Source organism: Macrotis lagotis, chromosome 8, assembly GCF_037893015.1.
Source record: "Macrotis lagotis isolate mMagLag1 chromosome 8, bilby.v1.9.chrom.fasta, whole genome shotgun sequence".
NCBI lineage: Eukaryota > Metazoa > Chordata > Mammalia > Peramelemorphia > Peramelidae > Macrotis > Macrotis lagotis.
The window spans coordinates 40,690,560-40,706,602 of NC_133665.1; the positions used below are offsets into that span (position 1 = coordinate 40,690,560).

General features: G+C 36.2%; 1 protein-coding gene across 2 annotated transcripts in view; it reads left to right on the forward strand.

Moving 5' to 3' along the window:
- The window catches only part of COL15A1 (collagen type XV alpha 1 chain), a 274,055-nt gene that overhangs the window by 135,247 nt on the left and 122,765 nt on the right, over positions 1 to 16,043 (forward strand). The window contains exons 1-4 of one of the 2 annotated variants that reach the window (XM_074196724.1): positions 1,556 to 1,829; positions 9,585 to 9,659; positions 11,855 to 11,935; positions 15,798 to 16,017. The exons of the other annotated variant lie outside the window; for it this stretch is intronic. Coding sequence (XP_074052825.1) covers positions 1,650 to 1,829; positions 9,585 to 9,659; positions 11,855 to 11,935; positions 15,798 to 16,017 — 556 coding nt within the window. The 5' untranslated portion in view covers positions 1,556 to 1,649. Of the gene's footprint in view, positions 1 to 1,555; positions 1,830 to 9,584; positions 9,660 to 11,854; positions 11,936 to 15,797; positions 16,018 to 16,043 lie in introns of those variants that run through there. 2 annotated transcript variants of the gene reach the window in all.

The window sequence follows — 16,043 nt, forward strand, 5'->3', positions numbered from 1 at the left end:
CCCTCTTCTCTCTATATTCTTCCTCTTGTTGATTTCATTAGTTTCCCAGAGTTTAATTATCATTTTTATATAGATAGCTTATGAATCTATAGACCCAGCTTTCATCTCTCTCCTGAACTTCAGTTCTGACTTCACTAATTGCTGGATATTCTGGGAATGTTGCAAACACAAAATACCCAAAACAGAATTTGTATCTCTCTAATCTCACTATGTTTCAATTTCCTTTTTTCTTTCAAGACCCCCATCATTCTCTCAGTCTACTAATTGTATAATTTCAATATTATTCTCAACCTCCTTTTCTCCTTTGCCTTACATGTTCAGTAAATTACCAAATCATTTCATTTCTACCTTCACAACATTTCTCCCTCTCTATCTCTCTATCTCTCTTCACTATCTCCCTAGTTCAGACCCTCATCCATTCTTGTCTGAGGTTTCAACAACATTCTTTTTTTTAGTTTTTTGCAAGGCAATGGGGTTAAGTGGCTTGCCCAAGGCCACACGGCTAGGTAATTATTAAGTGTCTGAAGCCGGATTTGAACTCAGGTGCTCCTGACTGCAAGGCCAGCTCTATCCACTACGCCACCTAGCCGCCCCTCAATAACATTCTAATTAGAATCCCTGCCTCAACTCACCACACATTATCTAGTCCATGCTCCACCTATCACTGCCAAATAAGATATTTTTGTTTGTCTTTGTTTCTTTGTTTTTGCAAGGCAATGGGGTTAAGTGGCTTGCCCGAGGTTACACAGCTAGGTAATTATTAAGTGTCTGAGGCAGAATTTGAACTCAGGTCCTCCTGACTCCAGGGCCAATGCTCTATCCACTGCGCCACCTAGCTGCCCTCAAAGTGATCTTCTTAATCACAGATTCAACCGTATCAGCCCTTTAGTTTATACATTGTAATGAATCTGTATTACTTCTAGAACAAATTATATATTACATTTAGTTTTGAAAGCCCCCTCATGACGTGACCTCAGACTGTCTTTTAACAATTCTAGGGTCCATTATGTAATAGATATTTAATGAATAGTTTTTGAATGACAGAAATGATTGGTAATTTTATCAAAATGGGGAACTTCCTTCACTAGCATAGCTGTAGCCCATCTATGTTGTAGTAGAAAATCCTGATACACAAAGTATCAGCACCAGGATTTGAACTTAGTTCCTCCTGATTGTAAGCTCAGCAATCTATCCACTATTCCAGGCTATCTCTAGAATTCTTTTCCTTTATAGTAAAATACATTTGTATTAAATTTCCTTTCTTTCTCTTTCATGTTACAGAACAAGGATCAAAGGGCCACATCGATCTCACAGAGCTAATTGGAGTCCCACTGCCTACATCTGTCTCTTTTATCACTGGATATGGGGGTTTTCCAGCTTATAGTTTTGCACCAGGTGCTAACATTGGTCGACCAACAAGAACTTTAATTCCTGAGGTGTTCTACAGGGATTTTGCAATTAGTGTTACTGTAAAGCCTGATAGCAATCATGGAGGAGTATTATTTGCAATAACAGATGCATTTCAAAAAATCATTTATCTGGGACTGAGGCTCTCTCAAGTTCAAGATGGTACCCAGAAGATAATACTATATTATACTGAACCTGGCTCCCATGTTTCCCAAGAGGCTGCCTCATTTCAAGTTCCAGTAATGACTAATAAATGGAACCGGTTTACAGTTATCATTGAAGGAAGCAACGTAATTCTTCTTATAGATTGTGAAGAACATAACCGGGTTCAGTTTCTGAGGTCATCCCAAGCTTTGAGATTTGAGTCCAGTTCAGGTATATTTGTAGGAAATGCAGGAGCCACAGGTCTGGAAAGATTCACTGTAAGTATCATAAGTATATAAGCAAAATTAATTAATAAAAGGGTCATAACTTGTTTCCTTGAGTTATATTGGATTAGCTGTCTCCTAATATGGAAGATAAATGAACTTTAGTAAATGCATTTATATGAAACAGAAGAATCACAGGAAGTTCCCTGGGGTATCAGGAAGATTCCATCTTTCAAGGATTTATGAAAATAAAGAGTCAAAAAATGGCAAAAGAAAAAAAACTGAGAGTTGATATACCTGGGTACAAGTACAGTTTGTATGACCTTGGGCAAGTCACTTCATTCCCCATTTTCCTCATCTTTAAGATGGGAGAAGGAAATTGTATTAAACTTTCTAGATCTCAGTTTTTTCATTTGCAAAATTAAGTAATTAGAGTAGATAAAATGTACGTTCTTCCATTTCTAAATCTATGACATAGATTGTGAATAGGTTCAAATGAGTTTTGCAATCAAACAACATAAATTTAAACCTAAACTCTACTCTTTATTGTCTATCTGACTTTAAGTCACTCTCACTCATAGTTTAACTCCTCTTTCTTAAGTCTAAGTATATTATTCAGTAATTTAACCAATACTATGCTACTGTTGTGTTATCACACTGGAAACTTCCCTAAAACTTAATAGCTAGTGGAGTGTAAGATCCAGGACAAATCAGGTAACAGATCATGTATCTTTTACACGAGTTTCTTCTCTTGAAGGATCACTTGTTTACATGACTCTTTGAAATAACTCTTCTAGCTAGTTTCCAGAATCCATTTTGAAATGAAGATTCTTGGTGAAATATTTTTGAAGTCCTCTTGGCTTCCAAATATCTATTGTTCACTCTTAAACAGAATGAATAGATTTTCTGAGAAACCAGTCCTAAGATGAAAGGCTTTATTTCTATATATTAGATTCCAAGATTCTTGCTATTTTTTTTGTTTTGCATGAAAATCTGGTGAATTATTGTTGAATTTTTTATATAAAATCTTTCTAAACGCTTGAAGAAATGTTTTTTGTCCTTTATTGATATAGCTTTGAGGTTTAATGTTGTTATTCCTGCATGAATTGAATTTTAAGTTTCCCCATGTTGGAATTCTAGGGGGGGTTTTGGTGTGTATGTTTGTAGTTCTTTTCTATACTTCTTAGAAATTTTCCTGATGTATTAGGGCTCAATTCTTTCTTTTTTGACCTTTCTTTTGGACTTTACTATTCTGAGATTTTTCTCTTCTAAATTCTTTACATTGACTGCTTCTTTTAACATAATAATATTCTATTACATTAGTATACCACCATTTCTATGGCAATTCCCCAAATAATGATAGTGAAGAATACTGCATTGTTCCTCAGTTAGACCATTGGTAAAATAAGGGGTTGCACTTTGAGGTCCCTTACAGCTCACATCCACAATCTTATTTGTTCATTTAATCTCCTTGAGTCTCAGTTTTGTCACCTGCTCTCACCAAAGACAGAAAAAATTGTCAAATTTAACAGCACCTTTTAAGTCTTCATCCTTATTGATCTCTCTGCAACATTTGACATCACTGATGACATTCTTCTTTTGTGTATTCTTTCCTCTCTGGTTTTTCATCACATTTCTCTCTCCTCATACCCCTCCTTCTTGTATCATTGCTGTTTCCCAGTCTTCTTTTTCTGATTTATCATTGTCTCATCCACTAAATGTGGATGTCCCCCAAGGTTCTACCCTGGGTATTTTTCTCCTTTTTTTCTCTTTTCTCACTTTATTGGTCTCAAAGGGTTCATCTCCCAGCTGAATCTAACTATCTATCTATCTATCTATCTATCTATCTATCTATCTATCTATCTATCTGTCTGTCTGTCTATCCATCTCTCTAGCTGTGTATATGTGTGTGTAAGAACATACACATTGTTATTATTATACATATTCTTGAAACTAAGCATATATATACATACATACACACATACCTATACATATCTGCATGTTTCAATGCATATTTGTACATATCTTCAGATCTAATCTCTTTCTTTTGAGCTTCAGTTCCACAATTCGAGCTACCTATGGTATATCTCAAATTAGATGTTCCTTAGGCATCTGAAACTCAACATATTCAAAATAAGACTTGGTATATCTACCCTGTCTGCTTACTTCTCTTTCAAAATTTCCCTATTATTTTTAAAGGTCACTGCCATCCTTCCTGGGACTCAGGTACAAACATCAGTTTCATCCTCAACTCCTCATATTCATTCACCCTATTCATACAGTCTTGTTATTCATGTCACCATCATCTCTCAAATATGTGTCCTGCCTGCCATTCACACAACCTTAGTATAGGTCCCTGTCACCAATTTCACATGAATTATTACAATAGCCTCCTAAGTAGACTCCTTACTTCCAGCCTCTTCTCATTTTAATCCTTCACATAGCTGCCAGTACCTTAGTAACACCATGGAGAGAGTGCTAGGTTTGAATTCAAATATGTCCTCAGATATTTACTGGCTATATGATCCTGGACAAGTCAATTAACCCAGTTTACCTAAGCTTTCTCATCTGCAAAATGAGCTAGAAAAGGAAATGACAAACCACTCTAGTATCCTTGCCAAGAAAACCCCATACAGGGTCACTAAGAATCAGACTGGACTGCAAAATGACTAAACAGTCAACAATTGACCATGACACTTTCCTGCTCAGCAAACTCCACTGAGGCCCCTTATGTCTTCTGTGACCAAATAAAAATTTCTTGCTTTGGCATTTAAATCTCTTTACAACCTAGCCTTTCCCTAACTTTTACTCTTCTTACCTATTACTCCCCTCTGTCCTGTGACTATACACTGTTCTGCAGGTGTGACCCTTCTTCTCCTGTAACCACACCTGTTATGGCTGTTCTTCAAAACTGGAATATGCCTCCCCTTGAAATCCTGCATTTCCAACAGATTACAGCTCAAGCACCACCCCCAACTGCAGTCTTTCTTGATCCTCTTAATTGCTGATTAATTATTTCTCAAAAAGGGGGTGGCTAGGTGGCTCAGTGGATAAAGCACCAGCCCTGGAGTCAGGAGTACCTGGGTTCAAATCCAACCTCTGACACTTAATAACAATTACCTAGCTGTGTGGCCTTAGGCAAGCCACTTAACCCCATTTGCCTTGCAAAAAAAAAAAAACCTTAAAAAAAACCAAACATTATTTCTCAAAATGTCCTTGCATTTATTTGTCATGTGATGTGTATATACATATTATGTATAACTATATGCTTATATTTATCGATATGTTATTAATAACTCAATATTAATATAATAATATATTAATTACATATAAAAACTATGTATATATAATATATAATCTGAACTCATCTGGACATATATAGGTCAGAGAAGAGCCAAGCCCAAGTTACATATTTGGTCTCCCCAAATATAACTGTAAACAATTTGAAGGCAGAAACTATTTCCCTTTTGTTCTCCTTTTCCCCCCAGTCAAGAATAGTGGCAACTATGCACTATATTCAGTAAATATTTGTAGATTATTGATTGACTAAGATTATTGAACTAGAGTCTCTGATGTTTCCTCCAGCTTTGGTCTTTGATACTATGGTATCTCTTCTGCCATATCATAAAAAAAATTATTTTACACAAATGTATCTTTGGAATAAAGTACCAGTTAACACGTTACCAAAGGAGTTTCTTTTGTTTTTTTAATTCTTTTTTTTTTTAGGTTTTTGCAAGGCAAATGGGGTTAGGTGGCTTGCCCAAGGCCACACAGCTAGGTAATTGTTAAGTGTCTGAGACCAGATTTGAACCCAGGTACTCCTGACTCCAAGGCCCATGCTTTATCCACTACACCACCTAGCCACCCCTGCAAAGGAGTTTCAAAGCATCTCTCACACTACTGTGAAGATCATCCCCAAATAGAGTCTCCTGAACTGCACATGATCAGGAACTGGACAACCCAATTCAATTCACAGAGAAATCACAAGAATAATAACAATATAATCAGTATGTGGTTCAGTGGAAAGAGTACTAGATTTAGCCTCATGAAATCTGGGTTCAAATCCTAACTCAATCACTTATTATCTAGGTGACTTTGGATAAGTTACTTACTTCCTTAGCTTCAGTTTCCTCATTTGTGAAATGACCCCAAACCATCTGGTTCTAAATCTGTGACCCTGTAATACTATGGCATAGGTGTTATTCTATAGGAAATTAAGAATTCTTTCTCATTTGATCTTCATAAGGATCCACTGGTAGGCAAGGATTTTGGATATTCATTAGGCAATCTTTAAAGAGAGAAGCCACAAATGGAAAGAAGCAAAAAAGAGGAGGCTTCTAATTTTCTCTCTTACTTTCATGGGAGAAAGAACTGGATAAGAAGATTTTATAGGTTACCCAATTGAACTTGCCTTTTTTATATATGGGAAAACTGAGACTCAGACAGCATCAGAGTTTACTGTACAAGGTAGTGAGCAACCAAACTGAGATGTTCTTCTTCCTAAGCTGAGATCAGATCCTTCTTTTCTCAGAAAAAGAGGGTCAGCATCCCAGAGAACAAGTACTCTATGAGTCAGCTTGACAGAAGTGCTGTCATTGAAAAACCAAACTAAGCCTGGAGGTGGGTGTATAAGCAGGAGTCAAGAACGGAAAGTCTTCCTCTCCTACTGCCTAGACTTGGCCTTCAAAACTAAAGAAAGCTTGGGAGAACATGAAGAGAGTTCAGAGGATGGATCAAATAGATATTTAAAGATTGTAAAAGAAAGATGAACAGATCTGAGGTCATAAGTCTGGAGATTCAAGTGTATGAAGGTCTCAAGAGAGTTGAGAATCTAAAAATGGCAATTTTGGCAGTGTAATCATAGTTTCAATGAGGGGGGAAAGCTGGAAGGATCTAAAGGAGTGACTTTTACTGAATAGGGAGTTTACTTTTAGAAAGCAGATCTACAAAAGATGGAATGAGAAGCAACTAAGGAAATATGAATTCAAAAGAGTGGCAGGGCATCATTAGATAATAAGGCTAAAGACAATGTTAAACTGAGACATGCAAAAAATGATTAAAAATTGAAAGGTATTTTAATCTGACTTTAATCTGACCAGCAAAAAAAAGTAAGGTAGGTAGAGATGCAAGAGAAGACACAGAGTGAGCAGGGCCATAAGCACTGGAAACATAGGCAGCAGAGAATTACATAAGAAGGCATATACTATGGTAGATAGAGTGAGTATTGACCATAGCATCTGGAAGACCTAAGTTCAAATCCAGCCTCAGATATTTACTAGTAGTATGATCCTGGACAAGTCATTTCATATCTCTATGCTTTTCTTTCCTCATCTGTGAAATGGAGATAATAGTAATAGAATTCAACATTCAATGAGATACTGTGTTCAAATGAGCTAATATATATATAAAATGTTCATAAAGTATACACATTTATACATAAAATATACATATATGTAGATATATACATATGAGGTATATATACCTAAAATTATTTAGTATGTAGTTATCTCAATCTTATCAAATTTTGTCACACATCAGTGAATTTGTTATAAGCCTCACTTGAAGATAAAATCCAGCTTGCAGCAAGAAATAATATACAACTTGACAATGAGACATATACTTTCCTTTCCAAGACCTTGTTATAAAATTTGTCTTATAATTTCTGCCTTATAATTCATTTCTCCAATGAGCAAAAGCCTTTTTTCTGAAGTTTTCATTTTTTAAAAATGATATTAGTATTCCAGGAAATGCTTTAAGAGGAAAAAAGCACTACTGTGTGTGTGTGTGTGTGTGTGTGTGTGTGTGTGTGTGTGTGTGTGTATACACAAATACAAAGAAAGTAAGCTGTTCCTGTTCTCTAGGAGTTAACAATGGAACAGGGAAAGACAAGAAAGAAAAGAAAGTTGAAAGGAGAGGGGAGAGCCAAGCATAATAATATAATGGAAAATCCCAAAGAGGTGAAGCCAGTTGGGAAATAAAGAGAAGGCTGATCTGGGAGCCCTTCTTAAATGTAAATTTGGGGAAGAGCTCCTGACTTCATTTTCCAATCAGTAGAGCAAAGGGTGTGAAAATGAGGTGTGAGAATTAAGACTGATTCCATCTTGCAGGTTGATGAGATTCCTTATAGTCATGATGAAGAAGTCCATTCTTGTAATTGGTTGGGAAAGGAAGCAAATAGGAATCCCCTAAACGAAACGAGAGTTTGTTGTTTAGATCCTTCTTTCAGTCATTCTCATTGTGAATAAGACTGCTACCATAAACTAAATTATACCCTCTCCCTCCCCAGTTTACAATCATGTCATTTTAGGATCACAGGATTGTTGATTTAGAACTAGAAGGGACCTTAAAGAGCATGATAGTCTAATTCATTCTTTTTTATAGATAGACAACCTGTGGAATAGAGAAATTAAGTGACTTCTCAAATTCATCACGATAATAAAGGAGGAGCTAGGATTCAAATCCAGGCTCTCTGACTACAGATAAAGCATTCATACCTCTTGCCCCTGTTTGTATGTATATGAACAGACCTGGGGTACACTTGTAATCCCTGCACTGGGGAGGTTGAGGCTAGTGAATAGTTTGAACTTGAGAACTTTGAGCTATAGTAGGGCTAAAGGTAATCAGTAGCTCAAAGTTCTCAAGTTCTCAAGTTCTCAGAAGGGGGCTCATGGAAGACCATGAGACAACCCCAAGAGGGAAGTGTAAATTGGGCCAGATTAGAAATTAAATGGGTTTAAAAAAAAGAAAAGAAAAGAAATTGAATGGGTTAAAGCTTCAATACTGATCAGCAGTGGATTCAGGACTGTGAGTGACTACTGTACTTCCAGTCTTAATAAAATATATTAAGACTGAAGGGTGTGTGTGTGTCTGTGTGTCTGTGTGTGTGTTCATGAGTGTGTTACATATATGTATATATGTATATTTATATGTGTGTATATGTATCATCTAGAAGTTAAACTTCTGCTTAGTATCTGGATAACAGCTTATCTCAAAGAAATTACATGAAAACCTTTCTAGGTTGGTAGTTTCCTCCAATACTTACAAAGCTATGGCAAATACAAAGTCAGCTCTGTACTATGATAAATAAACAAAATAAGATTTTAGTCTAGGATATATTTATAAATTTTCAAAGTTATTCCTTTATAGCAGCTACAAAGTATTGTAACCCTGATAAGGTACTTAAAAACTGAATGAATTCATAAATTATCCTAATAAATCATTACAAAGGGAGTAAAATGTTCTCATAAATACATATTTCTAATCATACTATCAAGGAAGAAATGAGCACTGTGCAGCCTGCTTGATTGTCCCTTGGTATTTAATTAGTGTAAGACTGAGCATCATAAAAACTTTTAAATACTTTGAATACTTTCATGTGTTCTGGAAAGTAATTTTATTTTTACAAATATGTGTTATGGGTGTCATTTTTTAACATTGTATTTATTTCTCACTCACTCTCTCCAAATTAAACTCTCCCTTGTGACAAAGAAAACAAGAAAAATATCCTCTATAGCCAAGTAAATCATGTAAAAGTTTATGCAAATCTTGTATATGTTTGTTATATGAGGCATTTATCCTAAAGGTTCTTTTTCTTTTTTTTCCCAAGGCAAATGGGGTAAAGTGACTTGCCCAAGGCCACACAGCTAGGTAATTATTAAGTGTCTGAGGTCAAATTTGAACTCAGGTACTCCTGACTCTGGGGCTGGTGCTCTAAACACTGCACCACCTAGCTGCCCCAAGGTTCTTTTATATCATGTCATTCACACATTCTTTTATATCATATCATTCACGAATTCTCTTTTCATTTAGGGCTCAATACAACAATTAACTGTTCAGTCAGATCCCCACCCTTCCAAGGACCAATGTGAAGATGATGACCCATATGTGAGTACTCCCATATTTTCTAATTCAACTTTAATTAAGCTACTGCCACAGACAAAGGTTGATTTTCTAGCAGATCAATTTCCACTTTAAAAAAATTGAAACCCTCTGAAAAATCTGTAAATGGTTTGGTCCATGCTCTACTTGGGGTGTTTTTTTTCAAAACTTTAAGGATTTTGTTGGTTTGTGGATCCAATTCTAGATGCCCTGGACAGGATACTACCATCTTTGAGGACTCTATGCCTGTATTTTCTACTGAATTTTTGACATATATTTCTCCAGCACAATGAAGCTTCTACAAGTCAGAAACTCTTAGCATCCTTAAGTAGTGGAAGATGGAATATGAAGCTGACTGAGCCCCACCAAATAAACAGAAACATCTTTGTTCAAGAGGGGAAAAGTTATATCTAAAGGGAACTTCCCAAGCATATGGAAATTGGGAAATTTTTCTATCTCAATTAAAACATGAAAACAAGTTTCTATAAATAGAGGATGCATTTTGTAGCAGTAACCTAAAGATACAGACATACAACTGTAAATAAAATAGAATTAAATTATATCTCCTGGGTCTAATTGAGCTTTCCTTGGGTCATCCCAAGTCAAAACTAAAAAAAAGACAGAAACATCCATTGCCTCTTGCACCTTTATTTTTTTTATTTTTTAGTTTTTTTCAAGGCAACCAGAGGTTAAGTGGCTTGCCCAAGGCCACATGGCTAGGTAATTATTAAGTGTCTGAGACTGGATTTGAACCCAGGTACTCCTGACTCCAGGGCTGGTGCTTTATCCACTGCACCACCTAGCCACCCCCTCTTGCACCTTTATTTAATAGAGAAGAGGGAAAGACATGCTGTTCTGTCTTGTCAAAAAGAAGGAACCACTGTATTATGTCATTACTCTTTCCTCTTGGGAGATAGGGCTAAAGATCTGAGAGCTTTGCCTTCTTACTGTAGTCTTTATAGCTTGCTTCTCAGTATCTCCTGAATTTTGGAGACAAAAAGGTACAGCATTTCATATTCTATGTCAAATTTGAGGGCTCATAGGGAGAGTTACTACCTTTTAAGGGACAGATCAGTTTGATTCAAGGAGGGTTTACTTTCTTAAAAGTAGAGAGCTGCCTCCTTAATCCAGTTACATGAGTCTTTATTATCTCTTATCCAAGATGTGCTGTTCTGCTGAAATGAAATAATAAGAAATTATGCCTCCCCTGATTCCAAATAGGTACAAAGAAATTACATATCAATAGAAGATCATAATGTTGCCAGAGAGAGCCAAGCATTTAGGCTGCTAATAACTATAATTTAGAAAAGACGTTGATACCCAGGAATGTGTCCAGAAGAGGACAAGGGTATCTTGAAAATATACCTTCCAAAGATTTGTTAGAAGGTCCTGACATATTTAACCTGTAGAAGAGAATACTTAAGAGGTAAATAACAGCATTTTTCAAATTGTTTGAGAGTTGTCAGGGGAAAGAGGGACTATGCTTATTCTAACTGACTCTACTGGATACAACAACAACTAAAAGCTGAAATTTACACAGAGAGATTTCATCTCAATTCAAGAAAAAAATTACTAAGAATTTGAGTCGTCTAAAACTGGAATGAGTTGCTTATGAGGGCAATGAGTTCTGTGTCCCTAAAGGTCTCCAAGCAGAAGTTGCATGACCAAGAAATGGGTGTTTTTACTTTGGATGGGGTTGAACCATATGACTTCTGCATTTTTAAAAGATCCTAGATTCTTTACCAGTTGATGGTTAGCAATGATATATTTTCCATCAATTTTCCCCAGAGTCATAAAAAAGTGCAACTAGATTTTAGAATGAAAGTAAATAACAATAGATACAATGCATATGTGTTCATGCAAGAATTAAACTAATTAATCCTTTATGCTTTGTAAATGAGACTTAATAAAAACATAACTGAAATGCACTGATTCTTCTTATACTTTCATTTTAAATCCTTTTCTCTTATTTATTTACAGAGTATCACCCAATACCAAAACAACAAACAAAACAATTGATTTAAAAGTGAAACATTCTCTCAAACCAGCATTTTTAAATTTACCATTAAAAAACAAGTGCCAAGCAGGCTATTGCTTTTTAATCAGGCTTAATATTTTATGGTGGATATGGTTGTCATTATTATCTCATGTTAATTATTTCTCTTCCATATGGTATATGAGTTTCATTTGATTTTGCCTAGGCATCTGGAGAGACCAGTGGTCTTCAGGAAGCAGAAGATGTTGCTGAAATACAAGAAGCCATCACATACACTCAACCTCCTGTAAGTGGTTAATTAATTAATTATTTTACTGGTAGAGCATCAGGTTGCAGTGCAAGGATCTAGGGCTTTCTCCCATCTCTTCATTTCTGTACTCAGTTGATCAAAAAGCATCAAGTACCTATTATATGTCATTGTGGAACCCTAAGTAGTTATATCAGCCAAAGGCAATCAAGTCCTAGGGAAAAGGACTCCAATTATTCATACAAAATCTTGTGGTGTCATGTAATTTTTTTCCATCTCTGCTCCTTTGCTTATTGCCCTTGTATCTTGCCCATTACCATCAATGGACACTAAAATTCTACACATCCTTAAAGCCCAGCTTAAGCCTGCCTCTTGAATTATTGGAGAGAGTAACTTCAGTAGAATGTTGGGGAAGGAAGTTTGGTTCTAGGAGAAAGTGGGCAGTGAGATAGGGGGTGAGTATTTTTTTTAAAGAAAATTAGTAGTGAAAGGGAACAGAGAGAAGGAATGGTAACGATGAGAAGGAAAGATGAAGGAAAGTCCTTTTGCTGGATTGAAGAACGTTGTATATATTTGTAGGCATTTGGAAAAGAGTCAGTGGTAAGACTAAAGTGTTTGAGAGACAGAATTCACTGGATCAAGGTCTTGGAGGTGCAAGGGGAAATGAGATCAAAGATACAGGTAAAAGGAACAGCTTTGGAAGGGATCCTTCTTTATGAACAAAGACATGAAGAAATAAAGGTTGATGATGGTAAGAATAAAAAGAGAGCAAAGAAGCTCATGCCAGGAAGGTTCAATCTTCTTACTTATCCTCTAATGAGGGCTTGAAAGCATATGGAAATTGGAGAAAATTTCCTAGCTCAGTATAAATATGAAAATTCATGAAAACAACTTCTATAAATAGTGGAGGCATTTTGTAGCAATAGCCCTAAATAATACAGACACACAGTGGTAAATATAACAGAATTAGATTAGGACTCCTGGGCCTAATTGAGCCTGTCTTGAGTCAAAGCCACAAGGCCAGCCCCAGGTCAAAACTAAGACAGATAGACAGACAAATACACTCATTGCTTCTTGTACCTTTGTGCAACAGCAAGAGAGAAAGAAAAGGGCATTGTTACCATCTGCTGTTCTGAAATTCCACTGTCTGACCCCCAACTTTTTGTTCTATTTCTCTGTCCTTCTCACATATATTAAATTTATTGTTTGCCCTAATTGTGACCTTTAGTTCTCTTCCCCTCCCTTTTTTCTTAGTTCATCTTGCCCACTTTGTCTCCATTTCCCAGGCTTGAGCCATGATTTGCCATTTTCCATGTTTCACTAGCTATTAATCCTTGTCCTTCCTTGTCCTCTCCCTTCCTTTTCTCCTCTCCCATCTTCCATCATGCCTGTGAATCATTATCCCTGGATAATGCCCATCATTTTATTTCTTTTCTCCTGCTCCAGGACTTTTGACCTCACTTACAAAAGTACTGACATTTTCATGGCTTCCATGATATTTCTTTTCTTTACTCCCTGATTACAAAATCAGAGCTTTCAGGTTTGGGGGTACTAGGGGTGAGTGAGGGGAAAGAGAAAGAGAATTATATAGCATCACTGGGTACATCTTGTGGTTGTTGAGTTGAAATGAAGGGATCAAAATAGCTTCCCTATCCATTGAATTCTTTGGTTCTATTCCTTGATTCTCAGTATGAGTTACATATGACTCCTTTTGGTTTCCTGAATGGAAATTGGTTGAATGGGTAGTTGGAGTGAGGTGCAAAACTGAGTCTGTCTGACCTTTAGAAGAGTAGAAATCTCCATTGGGAGTTTGTTGATTTCAGGGTGAGGGAAGGTGGTCCTTGAGCAAAACGGGAAATCATCCAAAGTTCAGTAGATTATTACAGGAATTTCCTCATAAGAGGATTGACGCAAGTCTTTGTTGGCTAGTAGCTTGAGAAATGTTTTCTGAGGCATTTCTTTTCCCAATTTTAGAGAACAGAAACTCAAAAGAAAAGTTAATGTTGGCATATGGTGTTAATGAGGGCAAGGTCTTTTGTTCAGTAAGGGAGAGGGATGGTGGGAGGAGAAGAAAAATTCAGAGAGATATAGGCAGACACACAGAGAATGTGTATATATATATACATACATATATATATATATATAGCCACAAATATGTGAATGTATATTGTATTTGGTCTGTGAGTGTGTGTGTGTGTGTGTGTGTGTGTGTGTGTGTGTGTGTGTGTGTATGAATTGAAGATAGTATGGAAAGAAGGCATTAGGATATTGGAGGATCATTTAGTTGTTGTTTGAGTTGAATATTGGAGGAAAGAAGGGATTCTAAGAAGCAAAGATGAGGAGGGAGTATAGTCCAGGCATGCCAGACAGCCACAACAAAGGCTTAGAGATGGGAGACTGAGATGTTTGTGAGAAACAGTATTATAGCCAGATCATTTGACTATAGAGTAATATATAATGAGACCAGAAAGATATTTGGAGTATCCATATTGTGATGGATTTTAAAATGCAAACATAGGGCTATATTTTATCTTAGAGGCAATGAAGAGTTACTGGATTTAATTGAATGGGGGAGTGATATGGTTAGACCTTCCCTGAAGGAAAATTACTTTAGCAGCTGTGCAAAGGATAGATCAGAGTGGTGAGACCTGAGTCAGGGAAACCAATTAGGGGTCTATTGCAGTAGTCCAAACAAGTGGTAATGAGGATCTAAACCAAGGTATGATTTTGTGAGTTATGAGAAGAGGATGGAAACAGGTTTGTGCAGGAGTTAGTTCTTATTAGCTCTCCATAGGTGGTTGTTAAATTTTAAGTGTGAGCATTTATGCTACAGAAATAGAAAAATGCTCCAAATTGAGGCTTGATTTATTGGTTATCTAGACTTAGAAAATGACTGAAAAATGTTAATTATGTAGATTAAGCTTAAGAGTGTGGTTTTTGGATAGGTAGCTGTTAAACATTTGCTAGCAAATTTTGGATTTGAGAGATGCTATGGAAATATAAACATGATATTTAAAAATTGATTTAGCATGTGGGCTTTGGGGGAGTGAAGGGTCCTGGAAGATAACACTGAAGTCATAAATATGAGTTTCCTTGTGTTATTGTGTTTTGTCACTATTTTGGCAGACTGAGTCAGTCAACAAACATTTATCAAAAGGGTATTGAATCCTAAGGAGATGGGGAGAGGGATTGGACCTATGATTTCACTGGTATAAGGAGCTTTAGGGAGAGGAAACTTCCTAATAAAATACTTATAAAATAATAATAATAAATATGTTATATTCCTAAAAGTGGCAGTGGAGTGGTACACTAGATAGAACCCCAGACCTAGAATTAAGAGGACTTGAGATCAAATCCAGTCTTAGACACTTACTAGCTTTGTGTCATTTAACCCTTTTTGTTTCATCATCTATAAAATGAGTTAGAGAAGGAAATGGTAAACCATTCCAGTATCTTTGCCAAGAAAACTCCAAATAGGGCTAATGAAGAATCAGACATGAAATGATTCCACAACAACAAAACATTTCTATAATTAATGCTTTCTAATTTATAAAGCACATACCCACATGTTGCTTCAAAGAATACGATAAATGAGACTGGCATTGCCTTACTTTATTCCCAAAGATGCCATCTGGTTCTAAATTTTTGCAGTGGTAAATAGGACAGTAATAATCATTTGAATATATTAAATAGAATGGATTCTTAAATGAGGATGTTTAGAAGAAAATCAAGTCTATCTTCAGGTCTTCATAAAAATCTCTTTTCTGATATCCCCCTTTGTAGGTGAACAAGTTTACTCTTGACTGAATTGGCATGTTTTGGGTGTATTTTCTTTTTCCAAACTATTGAAAGATGTTTCCTTCACTTATTTCTAAGAAAATAATTTTAGATTCTTTTTTAGCCCAAAGAAACAAAAGCAGAACCAGTAGAAGAACCTCCAACAACACCATCTGAGTCTAAGGAAATGGAGCTCTCAGGGGATGCTGAGACTGAGGATGGTCCTGAGACTGATGATAGCCCTAAGGCTGAAGAGAGCCCTAAGAGTGAAGATAGCCCTAAGGCTGAGGATGGTCTTAAGATCACCAACACCAATCATACAGACTCAAGCAACTCAGAACAAGGCCTGTTATTTAATTTATTTTGTACT